Source organism: Sebastes umbrosus, chromosome 22 (genome assembly GCF_015220745.1).
Source record: "Sebastes umbrosus isolate fSebUmb1 chromosome 22, fSebUmb1.pri, whole genome shotgun sequence".
In the NCBI taxonomy this organism is placed as follows: domain Eukaryota; kingdom Metazoa; phylum Chordata; class Actinopteri; order Perciformes; family Sebastidae; genus Sebastes; species Sebastes umbrosus.
Genome location: NC_051290.1, coordinates 1,427,132 through 1,449,693, shown reverse-complemented (window position 1 = coordinate 1,449,693; position 22,562 = coordinate 1,427,132). Strand labels below are relative to the sequence as shown.

The window sequence follows — 22,562 nt, the reverse complement described above, 5'->3', positions numbered from 1 at the left end:
TATCCTCTGAGCCTTCACAACATCGCAGCACAAGTTGAGCCGGGTTCACTGTCTGTCTGAACAGGGCCTTAGTCTGGCTAACCTGCTGGCTGCATGAGCTAAACTAGTTAGCTCACCGACCTCCAGCTCAACACAGAGCTGCTCTGTGTCGCACACAAACCAGAAACAAGCTGCACAGGAAGAGGAAGTTCTCACCTACGTTATATTTATCTGTCACTCAGTCTGATGTTCAGACAGTCAGCAGCGAGACGACATGGAGGTCACAGCTCTCTGCATCAGACTACGTGAGTACGGAGTCTGTCTGTCTCTAAATCTGTTAACATTGAAAATATAAACCATAATGTTTATGCAAATTAGAGTATCTAATTTTTTCCTTTGTTATCTCCAGTAATAAATGTCCTGGTGCTTCTGGTTCTAGAAGATCAACACTGTTACTGTGCTGAGAAAGCTGGTAAGTAGAAGTCATCTCTATAAATATGAGGAAAATGATATTAAAATAAATAATACTTTTGTCTGTGTCTTCTTCTCCAGATGCAGCTTCTCTTCGTATTGTCCCAAACAGACTCCAGCTCTTTGAATATGACTCTATCTCCATTGAATGTGAGGGATATGGTGACTTCACCGAGTGGAGAGTGATGGGGAGGATCATGGGAGTTGAAACGATATGTGCTACTCATTGGGAGACATCAAGGGCACCCTGCTTTATCCAACATAGCTTTTCATCAGACAGTGGAGAATACTGGTGTGAAGCTAAAGGAGGAGGCAGAAGCAACGCCGTCAGCATCACTGTTACTGGTATGTTCAGCATTGTTCCAGTCACAAATAACAACATATCAAATAATACAAACAGTCATTTCAGTGTTTTTTAGTCTGCCATTGAAAGGGTTTATGTACTTTATAACTATTGTATTATTTCACAGTACTGTCTCACTCACCATGTGAATTTAAGCATGTTTATGCATGAGTATATATATGATGTATAGTCTGAGACAAATTTAGTATATCTTATCTGGTCTATATTATTTAAAGGAAACTTGAGAGAAAAGAAATACCATATATGCCTTATGGTTGTATGTTTTTGGATCTTGTATCTTTATACGCTGAGTTAGAAACTTATTTTCCTTGTTATCTTCAACATGATAGAAAAAAATCATTATAAATGAATCATGGCATAAAGTAATTGTCAAATCCTTTGTTGTTCAGCCGGTTCAGTGATCCTGGAGAGTCCTGCTCTGCCTGTGATGGAGGGAGACGATGTGACTCTGCGCTGCAGGAACAAGACGATGTCCTCTGTCCTTATAGCTGACTTCTATAAAGATGGCACTCTAATAGAGAGTGGCTATGAAGGAAACATGACCATCCACAGTGTTTCTAAGTCTGCTGAAGGATTCTACAAGTGTGACATCAGTGGTGTTGGAGAATCAGCAGATAGCTGGCTGGCTGTCGGAGGTGAGACACAACACATACCCTGAGTGATGTATCATTTTCAAAAACTTTTCCTGCACAAATTAATAACACAAAGCTCATTCTTAAACAAATCCTCCGTCACTAGATGAAGAGACACATCCCCCCCACCATCACTCCCCTAAGCTCTTTCTCCTGTGGATCACGGTGGTCATGGTTTTGGTGGCTCTGCCGCTGATGGTGGGACTAATTCTTTGTGGAAAACGCAGAGGTACTGTGTATAAACAGAATGAAAAGGTTGAGTAAATGAAAAAGTGTGTTTTGGTGACTGTTGTGTTTGCGTTGCATTTTTCCTAATGATGACATTGTGACATAAGTTTTCTTTTCTTGTCTCCAGGGTTGGTCTGCATTTCCTCAAAGACGTCAACACCAAGATCACACTCAGGTGAAGCAAGTGAAGAACACAAAGCAGACATGAATTGGTTAGGGGTGGGGGAAAAAATCGATTCACCTATATATGCAAAACAAGCCGCAGCGAGCCAAAACAAAAAAGTAGAAAACGTTGGAGGGTCAGCGTGGATACGAGCTGCACCCTCACATGTTAAATCCAGCGTGGTAAACACTACACATCCAGTAAAGGATGGAAACACTTTGGGTTTACACATTAACAGGAAAAGCAGAGCTAGACAGAGCAAAGCTAAAGCTGCATGCTAACTCTGTCACGCACAGGAAACGTTATCGTATCGCGGTAACGTGCAGTCGAGCCGGCCGTCGTTCTCGTCTCCAAACGGCCCTGATGGAGCTGACCATGGATTATGGATAAAGAGAACGGAGCTGCTACACCACTTCTATGTGACATCTACTGTTGACCTGCTATCTCCCCCTAAAGGCCCCTTTACCTAAAGCTTTTCACTTGTATCCAAAGCAGAAGCAGGAGTATCAAGCATGACAGCGACAGCAGTCATCAACACTCCCTCAGCAGGTACCGAGCCACGTACAACAAATGAAGACTTATTCTATGATACGATCCAATAGGTAAGAATCAGAGTAACTCACCTCCTCTCAATTTATTACCCTTTTCAGAGCACCTCTCGTGGCTGCTAGTCGACCAGATAATTACATGAACCAAGGTTTTTTGAAAATGCACAATTCTAACAATTACAATATTGCCACAAGTGTTTAAACACAATGCATTGATGTGCACTGATATCGTATGTTGCCAACAGTACAGTATGAAACTGGAGGAGGAGTTTAAGTTAAAAAATAAAATAATAATGATAATAATGTTAATTCTTGATACATGTAGAGAAATCTACATTAAGCCCAGAATAATTGTTTTGTATGAATCCAAAAAAGTGCAAAGTGCAAAAAAAATTAAAATTAAAATAACTTGCATGGACAACTTTTGTAATAGATCCCCTTTTTTTATCGATCCTGTGTGTCTTCCAGGTCACTGAGAGCAGAGACGTCTGACTGAAGTCTGTAATATTTTGATATTGATATATTATGTGTGTTTTATATGAGGACTTCTGTTTCAAATGTTATAATTGTGATAACATTAGTTGGACTGTTGCATATATACTCACAATAAAAAAATAAAATATGCTTGCCAGAAATATGTGGATTCATAATCAACAGTGTATAAAATGATTTAAGATTCATGAGCACAGCTGTGGCTGCTCAAAGCATTTCTATAAATTAAGTGGTTCTAAGCCGTCTCACAGTCAGGGGTCTAATTTTAAGAGTGAGCTGTTTACTGCGGTGTAACAGCTAAACCACATTGTTCTATCTGCTCACGTCTGAAGACGCTGTTTATAAGAACAGAGATGCTGCAGCTTTTAAATACACTCACTGTGGTCAGCTGCTGACGTTAAGCCAGTTGATATGAAGCAGCTTGTAATAACTTCACATGAACATACTGAACCATTAATATAATTAGAGTACACAAGCTACTGACCTGCATTATGACCTGTATCTTTTGGTATGTAAAAATCACACTATATACTCTCCACTGTCTAAACCGGTTAACATCTTACAATCACAGAAGTGTAACTGTTAACTGTTACAGTTAACAGCAACAGAGGACGAGATATCCTAATATTTAGTCCCTACCATGTGTCACGCTTCGAAAATGCCGGATCCTACATATCCCATGATGCAACTCAATAACATCTTTCATTATAGACCTTCATTAATTGCCTGTTACAAGCCCATGCTTTCAAACTCACAAATTGTAATGCTGGATTTCTGTTAAGGTGACACACTTCAGGCAAAAACAGTTGTTCATGCACTCATCAATTTCAAGGTTTTGGGTTATTTCGCTTCCATAACACGTCTTCTTTCAGACTAGTGGAAAGAAAACATCCAAAATATACAGTTAGGTGTTTATTTTACGAATTTGTCTAATTTGCATCTGTAGATTTACAAAAGTATTAGCATTAGATAATGCCTCATTTGTATTGTTCAAACATAGCATTTCCGAAAACATGTACTAGCAGTTTAGAGAGTCACCGCAAAGCTGGCTGGCTGTCAAAGGTGAGACATATTAGGGTTTCAAAACATGTATTGTTCAGTTGTTGGCACAATATCACATAAAAAAAATCACAGCAAAATTACTAAAACTCAAGAAGCTTATTATGTGGCTACTCTTGAAGAGAAAATATCAAATCTTGGGAACAAAACAAGTACAGGCAACAATCATGCAATCCGCAATCATGACAAAGGTTTATTCATTCATTTCTTTACAAACATTTTAAAAAGGAAACATATGCAGTTATGATAAAAAAACAACTATATTTCTCAATGATAAAACATGGGCAAATGTGACTGAAAAAACTGAAAATGTAATGTATAATTTGTAATGATTTGATTAGCAGAGGCCAGATGGCGTTGTTTACTGTAATCTGAAGGAAACACAACAACTCAGCAAGTTAAACCATTGTGGTTCAATTAGGATCGAGGGTCACTGACGCTTGTCTGGACTGAAAAACTGATTCAACATCCAAGTTTCAACAACATTCTCCCATCATGCAACACTGTGGGGACATCGACTGAAGGGAAGTTTGAATCATTTCATTCTTCTTTTTTTGGGGCCAAATCTATTTCCCATAGTATTATATACATTTTCACCATGGAATAAAAAACAATCATCACAATAATACAACACAATGAAAAACAATGATTGAAGAAGAAAAAAAAGTACCTTTTATATCACAAAGTATTAAAATCTGACTCCGCAAATGTTTTTCGAAGTTATAGTGTAATATTACATTAGTGTCTCCTGTTGCTTTATTTGTGTTGTTCATCATCTCTCCAGTTTAATCAGTCTGCTGTCTAACAGTTCATCTTGACTCCACTGCATGGGAGCTGTTGGCTTGTTTTGTCCTGAACTGAATGTGTCTATGGCCATCCGTTTTAACATTTAATAGCTAGACAAGATATTAATTAGAGATATCTGCAACGTCATTTTGTCTCTAATTCAAGATATCCCTAATTCTATTTTGACTAAGCAAAACTCTAATTTTAGATATCCGTAATTACATTTTGACTAGTACGATTCAAATTAGAGTTGTGACTAGAGGAAATGAGGACATATTGGTATGGGTTTATAAAGTGTGTCTGGAGACAATAAATCTACAATACGTTGTATAATCTATCTGCTCGTTGTCTACCTTACTATGATTAGAAAGAGCCCTCGTTGGTGTTTTAACGATGTTTCTCTTATGAGTTATTGATCCGAGGAGTTTGAATCTGTGAATACCTTTCACACTTTACTGAACTATCCAAGTTGGCAAAAGCTTCTGCTGACACTGTTCAGATGCTTTGTTGGGTCAATATAAAATAGGAAGAACAGTTCTCAAATGGCTCTCAAATTAATATCACTCTGGATCTAAATGAGAAATGTAAGTGTTCTCACTGTCATTCGAGTGGACATGAAGAATGACCCTCTGTTGATGTTAATGAATCAATATTTGTGTTTGTCTCCTCTCTCTCTAACTTCCCTGACTGCTGTTTCAACTGAATCTCTTCACTCTCTCTCCATCTCTTTGTCTCAAGTTGTTTCTTAATTTGCTCAATCTGGTTTTCTACTTTGTTCTTCCTTTCTGTCATTCTTGAAATTACATCCTCTGTTTTCTGTATTTTTTCCACAATTATCGGTAAAGAGCTCTGATATTCTGTCCTTTTTTTGTCCAGTTCCAGATTGCTCACTAATAGAGTGCTCTTGTTGCTATCTTTGTCCCAACTGTATTTTCTGTCTATTTTTTTAAGTTTCTTGTCATTCTCCCTCATCTCTTCCACCACCTTCTCCAGCTGTAATATCTGTTTGCCTTCCGAGATCTCCAGTTCTTTCTTGTGTTCCTTCAATACTGAAACCACATGTAGCATGTCTTTATGTTCTTCCTCTTTCTCCTGTAACGTCTTAGTTACATTGTCACGGTGCACCTTGTTATCTGCATACAAACAGAGGAAGGAAAGTTCAAACATGCTGTATCAATGCTGCATTGCAATTTAAAAAGTGAAGTGTGACTTCAACAAGATACAGAAGCACAACAGAGAAATGGTGCTAAAACTAAAACAGTACTAAACTCTGAGGTTAATCCTGGTATTTAAATAATAACGTGTACAAACAAAGAGAGGCAGGTCCTATTCATGAAACCTGTTCATTCATTATTTTATTAAAACTCACTTTGGGAGGAGGAGCTGTGATTTGAACAGTAGGAAACACCACGAGGAATGGAGCAATGTGCAAAGTCTATAATAAAATAGACAAAAATACTGTGTGTTGGTAATGCAGTGATCACATCATCTCTAGGAATTCTGGAAAGACCTGTACTACAACAGTCAATAAAGTGTGATGGTTATTTGCATTTAGAAATAAGTAAATCAACTTTGTAACTTACGGCTTTTGTTTTGTCTTTGTTTCCCATAAACAAAGAAAGCTGCAGAAATGCAGGAAAACAGGAAGCAAACAGACAAGACCACAATGATACGAACAGCAGAACAAGACGAGGCCGTGAGTACATCCTCTGAAATGACAAACAAAATAAAAACAACATGGCATTTATATATGTTACGGCTGTGTGTGTTTTCTGTGCTATTGTCCCTTTTCCCTCTCCAGTAGCTCTGCCCAGATGTGCTGTACTGCTCGGTAAGCACAGTAACTTGCGTTTGAGGTTGGACGACCACATAGTGTCCATTACGTGTCGTGGTAGTGGCAGTTTACATTTGTTGGATCCGGATCCATTTGGTTTGTGGCTGTTGCACTCCACTTTTGTGTCGGTCAACTGTGTTACTGTTTTTGTGTTGGTAAACGCAGTAACTTTAGGAGAGGCTTCTGGTGTGGGGACTGCTGATTCTGCTGCCTCTCAGTTTATGTATGTACATTGTCTTTTATCATATGTCTTTGTTAATAAACCTATGGATTTTGAGAGTTTTAAAGGTGTCTTTTGTGGTTGGTTTGGGTCAGTGTTGGAGTGTTGTTCGCCCCAATAGGGCTGCCCAAGGGTGGGATGTAACAAATGGGGGTTCATCCGGCATCCCGGACGAGCCCCCATTTCCTGGCACAGGAGCTTTTAAGCACTTCCTTCCCAACCTCGTTGAGCCAATGCAGCACACCTGGGCAGAGTTACTGGAGAGGGAAAAGGGACAACAGCACAGAAAACATACACAGCCGTAACATTATACAAGCAGACTTCTGTTGTTAAAAGCTGAAGAAGTAAGTAAGAAACCATTTTTTTTTTCACCTAGAATGCGAATTTCTGTCTCTCTGGTCTGGTTGATGTTCTTCTGTTGGACTCTACAGGTGAAGCTGTTGCTGTGTCTCTTCTCCACAGTCACTCTGCTGCTGACAGTATAGAGGTCATCAGGACCTCTGACTGTCTCTGGAGGTCCAGCAGAGAGGAGGTTTCCCTCACCGTCCAGCCACAACACCTCAGGCTCTGGATACCAGCCTTTAGACTCACACTGCAGAACCACTCTCCTGATGGGTTTATCAATCTCTGCTATGATCACAACAGGAGATGACAGCGCACCTAATGACAAAAGAAAGGACAATATTCATACAGCTGTATTTAACATTATCACAGTAACTACAAAATGACAGTGCTGATTTACCAAAACTGAAATTCAGATACCCAGATTATCTAAAGGCTGGCCCACACTAAAAGATGTTTCAATTGATGAATTCATGGAGACACGTTAAATAAACACTTGTGTTGTTGCCACAAATCAACAAGTTGGTCCTTCATTTCTGAGCTCCATCTTACTACTACTTTATGCTTCACGTTTAGCATTGGCTCATGCATTAGTCTCGGCCGCCATGACAGCGGTGATTCTTTATTGGCTATCGTTCTTTCCCACATGACTGCGTCATCGGCTGTCCTCGGGGTTCCCCACACACAACAGGATATCCCATGTTTACGATTTGAAATCGACGCGGACAGGACGGACTTAAGAGCTGATCGGGGGATGTAAAAACAGTCTTAACATACCTCACACCACAGGAACATTTGGAAAGATAATCTTTAGAACCATCAAAAAATCTGGGCTTTGATGACAATTATCGGGAACAGGGGAATCGGGTCCAAAATCGGTTTGATTCTCGTGTAGTGTGTGCCCTGCATAAGAAGTTGTCAAAGGAAGATGATGTCCACTTACCAACAACAAGATCAACTGCAGATGTACCCAGTGCTGGAATGTGGCATCTGTATTTTCCCTCATCAGAGACTTTGACTTTGGAGAGTTTCAGAGAAATGTCTCCGTGCTTCAGTCTGTCAGTGGACACTGATGTTCTTCCCATGTATGATGGGTTCTGATTAACCAAAAGCTCCACACCATCACGCCTCACGTGGACGAACCTGGGGTTCAGGTCGAGTCTCGCCCACTCCAGTGTCCTCGCAACAACATCGGTGGCAGGCTCCAGGTGACATGGCAACATGATGTCATCATCAATCATCGCGAGTATTGTCTTAGAAGGGCCAACCATCTGAGACTGACCTGATGAAGAGACAGATGTATTTTTAACTGCTGCCGATTTCCCTTCATGTGGCTTCCTTTTCCAGTTTCACAAGATAAAATGAAGGTGCTGTTTATCTACTGAAAAGGAGGTGTTCAGATTTGGGTTTGGGGTATAGCTCCAAAATATTCTTGATGGCTGTGGTGAAGAGGGAACTGAGCTTGAAGATGAAGCTCTTGATTTACCCGTCTATCTACGTTTCAACTCTCACCTGTGGTCATAAGCTTTGAGTAGTGTGATGCCCCTCCCTTTGTCTTGGAGGCTGCCTTGAGGGAGGGGTCGTCAGCTTGATTGAGCTCACCTGGGCCTTCCAGGCTATAAAAGCTGCCCCATGTGCTCACTGTGTGTCTCTCTTCCTGCAGCCAAATCCACCTGACATCACCTTTGTTTGGTTCTGCGCCTTCAACACCTCCACAGCACATTATGCCCACACATCCATGCACTACATTCATTTGATGACATTACTCATATACACACTCCGTTGTTCATTTTATGTCAACCTCAGTTTAATAAATCGTTTGGTTTTATATATAACCTTGCGTGGATTTCCTTTTTGTCACATTCCCTGAGCCAGTTTGTGACAGTAGTGACCGAAAGAATGATATCTTGGATACAAGCAGCCGAAATGTGTTTCCTCCGCACCGTTAGAGGATTGGAGGACTGCCATCTTTCTGATTTATGATTTTTTTTTTTTTTTTGTGTGTGTAACTTACCTCCACAACAGTGTGTCAGGAGAAGGAAGGCAGCAGTGTGATGAAAAACCAAAGTACTGATGGCACTGAGATGAGATTTAGAGACCCGTCCATTCCACAGGTGAACCATACTGAAAACTGAAACAGTTGTAAAATGAAAAAGATGTTTGTACAAATAACTACTCAGAAACAGAATACTTTGTGACAACCGGCTAAATAATTAAAAATGGTTCTTATTAGCAGTTAAATACTCGTCTTTGTTGCATTTTATGTACATTTTGTAGAGGACATTGACTGCAACACGTCCCATAAAAATTTAAAAACACCTTCACTGATTGTAGATTTGCTGTTGTTCTGAAAGTAGGTCATTATGAATTTTAATTAAAAGTTATGAGAAACATTACTAAAATCAGCTATTAATATTTATTTTTTTGTTTAAAAAGCTACATACCTGTGTCTCAAAGAATCGCTTCCGCTGCACGGGAACAGTCCTCAAATAAAATATGTACTTTGACTCTGACTAACTGTAAGCCTGTGTGTGTGTGTGTGTGTGTGTGTGTGTGTGTGTGTGAGAGGATGTTGTAGTAGTTCCATTATATCACAGTGAATGACACTGATGGTTTGTGTTCCATTTACGTGTCCGTTTCTTATCTGTGAACTTCTTAAAGATTAACCATTGAAACTGGACTTTGACACTAACACTGCAGCACATAAATCACCATTTTATTGGTGGAACAAGGGAGTTGAATTAAAAAGCAGCGTGTGCGCCCTTAAATAGAATTTTATTCAAGTGTGCTATTAGTATACTTATTTTAAACTTAAAATAAGGGAGTACACTTTCAGTTTACTGTGTATGTACTCATCAGTGATATAACTTAGCTTATAAAGACAAGTATACAGAAAAGTAAGTATACGTGGCTTAAATGTGTACTTAATCTTTGGATCGAGATATACTTAAGAAAGGTATAATTAAGTATTGTTGCCTTATAGGCCTACAGTAGGTATATACTTGGCTTGTAGTTGTGCTTGTAGAAGATGAATGTGGTACAGTGCTACGCACCAACAAATGGCAGCGACGATGAAAATAAGGATGACTTTTATAACAGACTGCAGAGCATCCTGGAACAGCTAAAGGGAAAAGACATCAGTATTCTCATGAGGGACTTCAATGCAAAGATCGGAAGAGATAACACAGGTTACGAAGAAGTAATGGGCAAGCAGGGTTTGGGAGAGATGAGTAAGAATGGAGAGAGATTTGCAGACACCTGTTCTCTGAACAACCTAGTCGTAGGTGGAAGCGTCTTTCCACACAAGAGGATTCATAAAGCGACCTGGATATCAGGCGTGATATATATATATATATATACTGTATATACTGTATATACACTGGCCCATGTCCCGTGGCTCACACCCTTCCAGCCTTTTGTTCGGCATGCCTGACTTTGTCTGCATATCTGACCCCCTTTTGGTTAAGTTTGCCTGTTTTATCTCCCTGCCTGGTTTTGACCACATTAAAACATGAACTCTTTGACTTGTGCTTCTTGGTTCAAGCCTGTTATCCTCCTAGCCTTCACAACATCGCAGCAGCAGGTTAGCCAGGCTAAGGCCCTGTTCAGACAGAGTTTATGAGCTAAACTAGTTAGCTTACCGACCTCCAGCTCAACACAGAGCTGCTCTGTGTTGCACACAAACCAGAAACAAGCTGCACAGGAAGAGGAAGTTCTCACCTACGTTATATTTATCTGTCACTCAGTCTGATGTTCAGACAGTCAGCAGCGAGACGACATGGAGGTCACAGCTCTCTGCATCAGACTACGTGAGTACGGAGTCTTTCTGTCTCTAAATCTGTTAACATTGAAAATATAAACCATAATGTTTATGCAAATTAGAGTATCTACTTTTTTCCTTTGTTATCTCCAGTAATAAATGTCCTGGTGCTTCTGGTTCTAGAAGATCAACACTGTTACTGTGCTGAGAAAGCTGGTAAGTAGAAGTCATCTCTATAAATATGAGGAAAATGATATTAAAATAAATAATACTTTTGTCTGTGTCTTCTTCTCCAGATGCAGCTTCTCTTCGTATTGATGCAGCTTCTCTTCGTATTGTCCCAAACAGACTCCAGCTCTTTGAATATGACTCTATCTCCATTGAATGTGAGGGATATGGTGACTTCACCGAGTGGAGAGTGATGAGGAGGATCATGGGAGTTGAAACTATATGTGCTACTCAGTTGGAGACATCAAGGGCACCCTGCTTTATCCAACATAGCTTTTCATCAGACAGTGGAGAATACTGGTGTGAAGCTAAAGGAGGAGGCAGAAGCAACGCCATCAACATCACTGTTACTGGTATGTTCAGCATTGTTCCATTCACAAATAACAACATATCAAATAATACAAACAGTCATTTCAGTGTTTTTTAGTCTGCCATTGAAAGAGTGTATCATTAAGTCAGGGTTATGTATGAATATTGATATTTTATTTGATATTTTATTGTGGACTAATATTTTGTGACTTGATTATTTATTATCTTGTTTGATTATACCTGGTTTTATTATCATTTTTATTTTTATTATTTTGTATTTACTTTATAACCTTTTATTATTTCACAGTACTGTCTAACTCAACATGTGAATTTAAGCATGTTTACACATGAGTATATGTATGATAAATGTTCTTTTCTTATACGTGCGTTGCTTGAAGCCCAATACAAATTTCCCTGCGGGTCAATTAAATATCTTGAAGTTGAGAGAAAAAAATACCATATATGCCTTATGGTTGTATTTTTGTGTCTCTTCTATTTGTATACCCTAAGCTAGAACCTTATATTCTTGTTCTCTTCCACATGAAAGAAAAAAAATCGTTACTAATGAATCATGGCATAAAATAATTGTCAAAACCTTTGCTGTTCAGCTGGTCCTGTGATCCTGGAGAGTCCTGCTCTGCCTGTGATGGAGGGAGACGCTGTGACTCTGCGCTGTAGAAGCAAAATGACCTCCTCTGCTCTCAAAGCTGATTTCTATAAAGATGACCTCCCCATCGGCACCAGCTCCACAAGAGAGATGACCATCCATGGCGTTTCTAAGTCTGACGAAGGACTTTACAAGTGCAGCATCTCTGAGTTTGTGGAGTCACCAGAGAGCTGGGTAACTATCAAAGGTGAGACGTAAAAATAAAAATGAAGTTCAAAAGACAATTCAAAAGTTACAGCAAAATTATTACTAAGCCAAGAGGCTTATCACATGGCTAATCTTACAGAGATATTCTAAACTTCTTGTAATGCATCCAAAACTGTAGAGTACGACTGGTTTTGTAGTTGTAGAAGGTAGTGCGATGTCTTCCGAAATAATCAAATTGCAAAGTGTTTTTGAAATAATGTAAAATCGGAACAAATCTAAACAACTGTAAGAAATATTAATATTTAATATTTTTTTAAATATAAAAATGTATTTTTTGTGTGTGTATAGTGTGTACACACCCAAGCTATACTGCAGCAACTTAAACAGGATTAAATAACGGAGTAAACATTATGTTGTTCTGTGATTTGGCATGAATGCTATTTCCCCAATAATCCCTATTATTTTTGCTATTTAAGAAAAAATAGTCATATTAATATGTTCATTACTTACATGATTGTATTAATTTTTCAAAATAGCTGTGACAAAAAAATATACTGGTATCATCTGCAAAAAAAAAATATTGGCTGATAATTCATACTGTATAAATCAGAACCAAAAAGGGCCATCAAATTGATCCTTGTACACCAGATTTGTGCTAAAACAAGCTCAGTTAATACCTTAATAAGTGACAAATAGAGTTGGACCGTGAAGATTACTAGAGTATCATCGTAGTGCATTTCTGCAGCAGCATGTTATAGTCAATTGTGAAGTACTTGTGAAAAACAGCTATAGTAAATCCCTTATCATTATTGTTTTAACAATTACTTTCATGACTGTGAATAAACTAGGGAAGCCCTGAAAGGCAAGCGAAAAAAAAAAAATTCTGATTTAGTCTAATCTTTATTATTTTCTTTCCTGTGTTCATCACTTAAGAACATTTTTTTTTGTCTGTGAAACGGGTAAAAAAATAAATAAAAATTAGGCAGATTTTTCTAAGTTACTTTTGTGCCTCATAGGGAAAACTATGTAAGTCCTGAAAGGCAAAAAAAAAAACGTCACTTGTTTTCAGAGAGGAAAAAGTAACTTAGAAAGGCAAAAAAGTTCCACCTGTTCTTAAGTCATAAACACAGGAGAGAAATAAGTTAGATCAAAAGAATGTTCTCACTTCCCTTTCAAGGCTTCTGTAGTAAACCATGTTATACAAATATTAGTTTTTTAGCATGAAAATATTGGGTGCAGATGATAGATGATGGTTTGAGCCTCATTGTTATTTTTTTCAGTTTAACCTTACTGCTTGATATTCCAGCTGGGTATACTGCGTGTAAATACAGCATGAACATTCACTGATTTAATTTGCTTACTTTTCAACGTTTCAATGTTTTAGAGCAAAAAAAAACAACTTTTAAAAAGTGTGATTTCTTTATCTTAAGTCAGAGGATATTTTCACCACATTATAACACTATTTAACACTGTAGTATCTTGGTGCAGATCAACTGAGGTATCTATTTATGTGTCCTCTTTGTTATAAAAAGCTTTATCAAACAGTTCATTCTATGTTAAAAGCAACACATAATGCATTGAAACACCTGTTTTTTTCTGTGTCTTTGCAGCAGATCACAGACTCGAGACTCGTCCCTCCTCAGATCACTCTTGTCATATTTACCTCATCCTAAGGACCGTTTTCACCATTTTAATGGTGGCTCTACTGCTGCTGCTGGTGGGACTACTTCACTGTGGGGAAGTCAGAGTTACACAGAAATAAGCACTCATATGTGAGTGTAACTGTCAACCTGAACAAAACAAAAGAGTAACTGACTGAGAATAATGAATGACTTTGGTCTTTCTATCAGTCAATGGCCTGTGTACTTGTTATTTAACAGTTTTATTTGGACTTTTCAGTAAAACTTTGAGCAACACAAACAAATGTGGCAGCCTTCGTTAGATTAAATAGCTAGAATAGGTTTCACAGTTCTGTTACCACTTGCGGTGGATATCAGACTTCGTCACAAGCAGAAAAGGTTGAAAGCCACAGATGAACGTATGACCTATTTTGAAAAGGCGTGCGTGCTTTATATCTTGCTCTATGTTTTGTTTTTAGCTGGTGATAATTCACACTTAGACGTAAACCACACACAAACTATCAGACATACGAGGCTGATGGGCCCTTTACAAGTTTCCATAGCAGCAACAAAACATTTCTGTTAGTAGAGAAACTCATCATGTTTTTTGAGGAGTCAATATTAACATAAACAAAATAGAAATGGAGATCAGTTATGGTTAAACAAGATGAGTCATGTCCCTCTCAGTGCATACAAGACCCTCACTGGTCCTTTGGTGTGGTGTTTTATTCAATACATTTACTGTACTTTACTGGGTTTTGTTTTTCATTGTATGAAGAAATAAAGTCTTTAAGAAGTCATTTGTAGAGTTATTATAATCATTAGTGAACAATATTTATAATACCCTTAGAGGTGTAAAGTGTCTTTAAGTAGATATATGGTCTGAACATCATGATAGAGGTTTATTCATTTATTTCTTTACAAACATTTTAAAAACGGCAACGAATACAAAAAAATAATATTATAGAACAATACATTCAAAACAGGCAACATTTTGCAACACGGTGGTCACATCTGTTTGAGAAGGCTATTAAAGAGGAGTTATCAGTTGCTATAAGCAACATAGATGTGGGTCAATCATCGATTCACATGGTAGATCGCCAAAAGAAGGTATAAAAGAATACAACAGCGATCTCTAGTGACCGTAGTTAGTATGAGCACATGTGTTCCGAAGAACAAAGAGCATGCCATCTTGTCTCTCTCTCTCTCTCTCTCTCTCTCTCTCTCTCTCTCTCTCTCTCTCTCTCTCTCTCTCACACACACACATACACACACACACACACACACACACACTGTGTTTGGTTTGTTTAGTTTAGTTATTTAGTTAGATTAATATTGTGTTTTAAACCTTTATTATCTTGTAAATAAATGTTTGTGGAATATACATGCTGGTCTGGTTAATGTTGTACAAGAGAGAATAATGCCAACCTCTGCTATGTCAAGAACTCCAATATCCTTCATCCTTTACTATCTATTCTGGTTATAGTTATTAATTTAATTATTAATCAACGTTCCAAATTGATAGTTTAGCATATTTAATGAGACTATATGAACGTTTTGGTTATTGGTCCCTGATTCCAGGGTGGTGCCCCGTTTATTATTAATGTTTATTGATAATTCTTATTAATACTAATAATTCTATTATTATTATTAATTAATTTGCTAATAACCAAACCTGTTCATTCCAAATCCCTACAAATAGCAATAATAATAGCAATTATTAATCAGCATAAGCATTTCAAAGGCTAATCAATGTGTTGACATCATTTACGTCAATTTGTTCAGTGATATTCTATATTATAGCATTTATAAACAGTGATTTGTGTATTCAAACTCTGTAAAAACAAACATTGCTAGTAGACAGGCAGTTAAAGGTGTAACATGAGGATTTTTGAACCTGCAGTAGTTAATAAGAGAATTGTGTGGAGGATAGGAAGTCATGTATACAGCTGTGAAAATAGGGTTATGGACATTGATATGAATCAGTCAGTTTCCACTCGTTACATGCATGGTGTCTTTTTAAAATAAAGTTCCAACGTAGGTTTACTTAGTTTTTATGTTTACTTACGCAACAAAAGTACTTGGTTAAGTTTAGGTAAAGATCATGGTTTGGGTTAAAATCATGACATCTGTTACATGACTGGCGTTAGTAAAGTACGTTAGTTACATAACAAAAGAACAGTAAAATATTTACGTTAGTTAAAAAGCCCGGTTCTTGAAGCCAAAGGGTGCGTTGGTATCAGACCTTGAGGGGACCAAGCATTGATATTTGAGAATGGGGTGCAGAGTCATTAGTCATACCTAATGACATAACAAGCTACTCATAATGACTGCTGGGGGTGTTAAAGGTTGTTTTCTATTCACCCCCCTCCCTGATACTAATCAGCTGGTGTGCATTTCTGAGATCAAACTTAGAGGATTGTGAATGAATGCTTATAACTCAAAGACAGGCAGAATACGGTATGTTGAAGCCACTGTGAGTCTAGCAGGAAGAACTGGACAGGAAGAGGAAGTGGAAGTTGTCATATACTTAAGCAGGACTTCAGTGTGATGCTCAGACAGTCAGCAGCAAGACAGCATGGAGGTTAGAGCTCTCTGCATCAGACTGTGTGAGTACTGACTCTCAGGTTTCTGTTTCTTCTGTAAAGGTTTGATATATTCTGTGAACACTGTGTCTGATATACAGTTTACTGCTGTTTTCTATCCAGTGATGCTTGTGTTCATTCTTCTGGGTGCACATATTCAGAACAGCGGTAAGTAGCATTTATATCTGTCTCCATGATGTAACATAAGATTCTACCTTTTTGATTTTCATAAATTTACCAAAACTTGAATTGGGCCACAGTAAAAAATGTGTGTGTGAATAATTAAGTTTCACATTTGGGGAATACCAGTTTGTATTGAAAAAAGATCAAACTTAAACAATATCTTCCCAAAAGGTGAATGCACATTTAATTGGTTTAATTTTGTGAAGTCATGTTTCGTCCACCATGGGTGTTTAATTTGAGACAGATCTCTGTCGTTCTGTTTCAGATGCAACGTTTCGTATCGTTTCAAACAGTCTGCAGTTCCTTCAGTACGAGACGGTGTATTTGACCTGCGAGGGTCTGGATGGCTCCACTCAGCTGAGAGGGGTCAGGAACACGGCACGCTTCATTTCAGCCGGTGATACTAAGACGCCAACAGCATCTTTTACCATTCATAGAGCCTATCCAGCAGACGGTGGAGAGTACTGGTGTGAGACTGAAGGAGGAGAGAGGAGCGACAGTGTTACCATCTCTGTCACTAGTAGGTTTACGTTTCTATGAAAGAGATGTTTTTGTCAACATTAAACTTTTATCAGTTGTCTCATCTAACTCCCACATAACATCACATTTCATGCCCAGCTAAAGAAGCTTTGTTTTCCAGCTGGTTCAGTGATCCTGGAGAGTCCTGTCCTCCCTGTGACGGAGGGAAACGATGTGACTCTGAGCTGCAGGAACAAGACGACTTCCTCCAACCTCACAGCTGATTTCTATAAAGACGGCCTCCTCATCAGGAGCAGCTCTACAGGAGAGATGACCATCCACAGCGTCTCCTGGTCTGATGAAGGACTCTACAAGTGTGACATCTCTGGAGCTGGAGGATCACCAGAGAGCCGGTTAGGTAAGAAAGTCAGTTTGAGGATCAGTTCTCAGTTTGTGTCAGAGTAAAGCTCCAGAAAGCCCTCAGAGACGACCTGTTACGTCCTGTTAATACTGTCCTGGTGTTACAGCAGATGTGTCCTGTTGTCTCTGCAGCACTTCACAGAGAGACGTGTCCCTCCTCAGACCACTTCATACATGTGGTCCTGGTCTTGAGGACTGTGTCCACCATAGTGATGGTGGCTCTGCTGCTGCTGCTGGTGGGACTACTGCATTGTGGGAAACTCAGAGTCAAGCAGAAATAACTGGTCCTCATGTTTACAGGTCAAAGGTCGTTTGGTCATCAAGAAAAGACGTTTGAACATTTCATCTTCTGTCTTTACTTTGACCTTTGATCAAGTTGGCTATAAGGTGTCAGACTTCTCTGTGTTACTTGTTCATACTTGCAGTGGCTGTTAGACTTTCTCACACACAGAAAGGTTAACAACCACAGAGCTACTGACTGATGCATGGACTATTTTTAAAAGCCAGATGACAGTTTTCTCAGTACATGTTGTTGTTCTATGTTCAGTTTTAGACTCTACAGATGCTGCTGATCATTTGAGCTCCTCAGACACAAACCACATGAGAGAATATATGAATAGAAGAGGTGTTAAAGAGGCTCTGTAGAAACAATAAGAAGCAGTTTAAAGAGTAAATAGTGTGTTGAGTAAATATATCATTAAATATGAAGTCATCTGCTGTGTTGCTGCATCACCTCTTTCTTTAGTCAGTCACAACATATAATACAATAATATAATGACAATATAATGTAATTGTGAATGGTGAACATGATTAACATTACACCTACTACTGACTTTAGCATTCAGCTCAAAGCAGCTGTTCCTCAGTGCAGCCTCACAGAGCTGCTAGCGGACTGTAGACCAGCGGTTCCCAACATGGAGGTCGAGACCCCCACAAGAGGTCATGAGATCATCTGATTCTGAACTTGAATCTTCCTTCAAAATAAAATTCACTGAGATTGATGATCAGCTTTGGTTTACACAATTTAGAACGGGGATTAATGTTCACAACCTGCAGCTACAATCGTTTACTGTTTTACTTCCTTTATTGTATTTAAGCAACACATACACAGAATATTCTTATTTGTTTATTTGAACATAAAACATGCAAATGAAAAAAGATTGAGTGGTTTCACTCTATAACTACAAAATGACATGTTTTTAGTTTGTAGTTTAAGTTGTATCTCACAGGACAAATATGAAAAACAACAAATATTTGGAAACTGATATATTTGATATACATGTTCAGCATCAAAAAAATATCAAATATGTATTAATTTTTTTATCTTTGCATTACAAAAAAAGAGTATTGACAGAATAAATTGAATTACAAATATTACAACACATAGAATAACAAAGATCGAATATAAATATTCAATCCAGTAAACATACAAAATAAAAGTTTCTGAGTTGCATAGCTCATGTTTTAATTTTGAGATTAATTTATTTAATCCTTTGTTTTTATAGCATTTCAATATCTGAGATTTCAGAATGTTTTCCCTCAACAATAAAGATTTGTTTTTCAGTAAAATATATATAAACAGAAGCAATAAAACAAATGCAAAATTCCACCAAATTTCAAACAAAACATGTTTTGAATTGTTGAATTTACCAGATGAAGAGTGAGTACATTTATTTGTTCAAAGCAGCATCCACTAAAAGGTGCCCAGCCCACGAGGGTTAACAAGACACTGCCGACATGAAAAATAGGAGCAATAACATAATGAGAGGAAAAGAAAAATGGAATACATCTCCAAGAATATCAATGAAGAAACATAATAAAGTTTGATCTGATCAAATCAAACAGATGTTCTCCAGTGTTTACTGATCATTACAACATGTGTTATTACAGGAAGAGCCAAGTCCTGCTGTTCCTGATGTTTAATGTTTACATCACTATTAACCATTCAGAATGCATTCTGGTGTTACTGATGGTAACTTTTCCTCCCCTTTCTCATGGAGCAAATAGATAAGATAAGCTAAAAAAAGAAAACGAGTATGACAGCTGGCTAATTAATAACCACTCAGTTAGTATTTAAACTCAGTTGATGTCGGACGCCAGTGTCGCTGATGAGGGTGAACTTTAGTTGGTCTCCAGAGCTCCAGGGTGTCAAGTCCTTCCACCACAGGTCATACTGCTGATCACAACCTGGGCCATACAGCTGTAAAATGCAAAGGTCACAGACTTACAAGCAGAATCACTGAATCATTAAAGTAATACAAATATGTTATTATTATTATTATTATTATTATTATTATTATTTCCTTTCATTTCTAATGGAACTCAACAACAGTGGTGAAAGAAAGAAGAAAAAAAAAGATAAATGCAACACCATAAATTGAGAAATCAACAAAGACTCACAGTGAAGGTGCCTCTAGACTTGAGTTTGAATGATTTCTTAAATGTGTGTGTGATGATTTTTTCGTTGACCTTCATTTCTAACGTCCAGCCTACCAGTGGTTGGTCCTGTAGGAGAGAAATTAGGTAAGAGAGGGAGGATGAGACTAAAAGAGACTAATGAATCATGTGTTATAGATGAATCCATTGTGTTTATACAGTAAATGATTGTCTGTTATTTCTGTCTTCTCATGAAATCAAGAGAAAGAGATTCTGGGGTAAACATCAGGTCATTATCTTGGTTTGTCCCATCAGAATATCCCAGGATGCACTTGGTTAACGTATTGCTGTACATATTCTACACACTTATAAAGTACTTATAGTGTTCATACACACACAAACAACATTACCTGATCGGACGTCTTTATGAGACGGATATAATTGTCCTGTTGGTTGACCTCAACGACAATGGGAAGTTCTGTGTTTGAGCTCTGACCGGCTGAGCTGCTCTTGTCCTCCATCTCTTTCTTTAGGTTCTCCACTTCTTTCTCAGCTTCCTTCCTTTTGGTCTTCTCCTCCTGGAGCTGCTTCTCAATCTGGAGGTAAAGAGAGATGAAGAGAGACATTTAGTTTCATTCAGTACTTTATTTAGTCCACATTATATCCTGATGAACTAGTTTCTGATTGGCTGGATGTTGTGATAATGAGCACATAGTTAGTCTCAGGTTTAACCTGTTTACTCTGAGCACATCTAGACTGTAAATATCAGGTTTAACAATCAGTGAACAACTTAAATGATGAACTCAACATGTTACTAGAAAATAAGAACTTCACATTTGATCCCAGATTAGATTAAATGTGAATAAATAGATTTACTGTCTCACTTCTTTGTGTTTCAGTTATTTAGTTTCTCAGATTTGCTCTCATGGTTAGTTTGGATAATCTTGGTCTCAGCAACAAATCAAAGTCACATGAAGAAGATAAAACAATGATTTAGGTGAAAAGATGAACCTCAATGTTCTTGGTCTTCAGCTCCTTCAGTTCTCTCTCAGCTTCCTCTTTCTTCTGCTGCTGATCACAGAGCTGTTTGTTAAAGTGGGAGAGAGGAGAGATGAAGTAAATGTTCACATTAATGTCTGGATGAATTCTCATTGTGATCAGCTGGATGATGAAACCTGTTCATACTCAGACAGTTTGACTCAGTTTACTCTGAGTGGATTCATACTGGAAACATAACACTGATTTATCATCTGTTACATCAACAATACTGAATACAGAGATGCTTCTGCTTTAGAGTTATAAAATACCATACCTACTACCTGCAGGAAGAATGTAACTGAATAGTTATACACATTTGTATTACTAGTTCAGTGTCTATCCAGAACATGTCTGTTCACAACAGGCTGAATGTTTGGTCTGTGGTGTTGCTGCTTGCAGCTTTCTAGAGAACTGATCATACAAACAACTAAACACTCAACTCTGCTCTTCATTGGTCCTCAGTAATACACCTGATATAGTTGAGTCACATCACGACTACTCAGAAACACCGGTAGAATAAACTCTGGTTTGTGGGAGAAAACACACCAAGTCTGACTACTAGTGGTCAGAAACACTGATGAAATACACTTAATTACCTTAACCATAACTTATAATTACCAAATAGGTTTATTCAAAGTTTATTAATATTAAACAAAATATCACCAATCTTGACCCTGCATGTCCTCTGGTCCTGATCGTTACACCCTCCTAGTGTGAAGTAGATTGGACTCTATTATGAAACATGTATTCTAATGTGTCTTTCACCACTTTTTAGATCCTGAAAATATTTTTGTGAGAATAAACATCTTCATTGTTCTTCATTCTGATGAGAGTTGTGTGTGTGTGTGTGTGTGTGTGTGTGTACTTCTCTCTTCAGCTGGCTGATCTCCCCATTCTTGATCTCCAGTTGATGTTTTGTCTTCTTCAGCTCTTCATTAGTCTCCATCCACTGTATGTTAACTGCTTGTTTGTCCTCCAGCTAACAGACAGACAGATGGATGTTGATTTCAACTGTTAGTAAATCATAATCAGACACAGATACACAATAAACATATATTCATCAGTTAGTGTTCCTTTTAATGTGAGAAGTGTTTGACCCTGATGTTCAGTATGAGGTCCTGGAGACGCTGGACTCTTTAACTGCTCTAAAAGATACTAAACATTGTTTCATCACCTCGATACTTCATGACTTTTAACTTGTGTTAAACTGCTTATTGACATCATTATGAACTGATGATATGTTCCAGTAGTCACATTACTGTTTCTGTATTGAACTCATGCATTGTATTGTACATTATATAAATGTATTGTACATATTGTACTTATATGATGACCACTTGGGTGTTTTGAATTCTCTCCATCTGGAAGGAGGAGGACATGAAGAGACACATGAGAACCACATTAAATCATGAGAGTAATGATTCAACCTGATGGTTCAGTTACACTGAGTACTATATGAACAAGTAGCTTCATATTCAGTCAAGTGGATCTCAGTAAACACTTTGATCATCTAGTGTTCCTCAAACAGCAGAAATGTTGAGTTGAGAGTCTGTCTGCAGGTTAGAGGCTCAGAGGAGAGAACTCATTCAACCTGATCTATCTCTGTCTCTATTGATTCTGTATTAATAATAGAGAGATGAAGATGAAGACATG

The 22,562-nt window shown here is 38.0% G+C and overlaps 5 protein-coding genes across 6 annotated transcripts in view; 3 read left to right on the top strand and 2 right to left on the bottom strand.

Moving 5' to 3' along the window:
- Nucleotides 1–248: 248 nt before the first annotated feature.
- LOC119481864 (low affinity immunoglobulin gamma Fc region receptor II-a-like) lies at nucleotides 249–2,988 on the top strand. Of its 2 annotated transcripts, none has more exons than XM_037759172.1 (8): nucleotides 249–284; nucleotides 389–451; nucleotides 532–795; nucleotides 1,204–1,449; nucleotides 1,553–1,675; nucleotides 1,802–1,849; nucleotides 2,333–2,439; nucleotides 2,854–2,988. In XM_037759172.1, exons 1-7 carry the CDS (start codon nucleotides 254–256, stop codon nucleotides 2,437–2,439), a joined length of 882 nt encoding a protein of 293 aa, XP_037615100.1. In that variant the 5' UTR covers nucleotides 249–253; the 3' UTR covers nucleotides 2,854–2,988. The 2 variants fall into 2 exon arrangements, with proteins under 2 accessions (XP_037615100.1, XP_037615099.1); XM_037759171.1 differs by having other exon boundaries at nucleotides 2,330–2,439.
- Nucleotides 2,989–3,903: 915 nt separating this feature from the next.
- Nucleotides 3,904–8,841, bottom strand: LOC119482100 (butyrophilin subfamily 3 member A2-like). Its single transcript, XM_037759505.1, has 7 exons — nucleotides 8,802–8,841; nucleotides 8,631–8,685; nucleotides 8,062–8,456; nucleotides 7,149–7,436; nucleotides 6,998–7,033; nucleotides 5,614–5,855; nucleotides 3,904–3,930 (listed from the first exon to the last, which is right to left on the bottom strand). Exons 1-7 carry the CDS (start codon nucleotides 8,839–8,841, stop codon nucleotides 3,904–3,906), a joined length of 1,083 nt encoding a protein of 360 aa, XP_037615433.1.
- A 2,052-nt stretch (nucleotides 8,842–10,893) lies between these two features.
- On the top strand, nucleotides 10,894–15,092 carry LOC119481870 (low affinity immunoglobulin gamma Fc region receptor II-a-like). The gene is made up of 5 exons (XM_037759184.1): nucleotides 10,894–10,927; nucleotides 11,032–11,094; nucleotides 11,175–11,459; nucleotides 12,024–12,269; nucleotides 13,840–15,092. The coding sequence occupies exons 1-5, from the start codon at nucleotides 10,897–10,899 to the stop codon at nucleotides 13,989–13,991; spliced, it is 777 nt and encodes a 258-aa protein (XP_037615112.1). The 5' UTR covers nucleotides 10,894–10,896; the 3' UTR covers nucleotides 13,992–15,092.
- A 1,334-nt stretch (nucleotides 15,093–16,426) lies between these two features.
- LOC119482099 (low affinity immunoglobulin gamma Fc region receptor II-like) lies at nucleotides 16,427–17,810 on the top strand. The gene is made up of 5 exons (XM_037759504.1): nucleotides 16,427–16,432; nucleotides 16,535–16,601; nucleotides 16,882–17,136; nucleotides 17,257–17,493; nucleotides 17,628–17,810. Exons 1-5 carry the CDS (start codon nucleotides 16,427–16,429, stop codon nucleotides 17,774–17,776), a joined length of 714 nt encoding a protein of 237 aa, XP_037615432.1. The 3' UTR covers nucleotides 17,777–17,810.
- A 985-nt stretch (nucleotides 17,811–18,795) lies between these two features.
- LOC119481826 (golgin subfamily A member 6-like protein 6) overlaps nucleotides 18,796–22,562 on the bottom strand; it is an 83,187-nt gene continuing 79,420 nt past the window's right edge. Inside the window, exons 22-24 of the mRNA XM_037759079.1 lie at nucleotides 20,282–20,467; nucleotides 19,896–20,000; nucleotides 18,796–19,695 (exon numbers count right to left, since the gene is read on the bottom strand). Coding sequence (XP_037615007.1) covers nucleotides 19,558–19,695; nucleotides 19,896–20,000; nucleotides 20,282–20,467 — 429 coding nt within the window. The 3' untranslated portion in view covers nucleotides 18,796–19,557. The remainder of the gene's footprint in view (nucleotides 19,696–19,895; nucleotides 20,001–20,281; nucleotides 20,468–22,562) is intronic.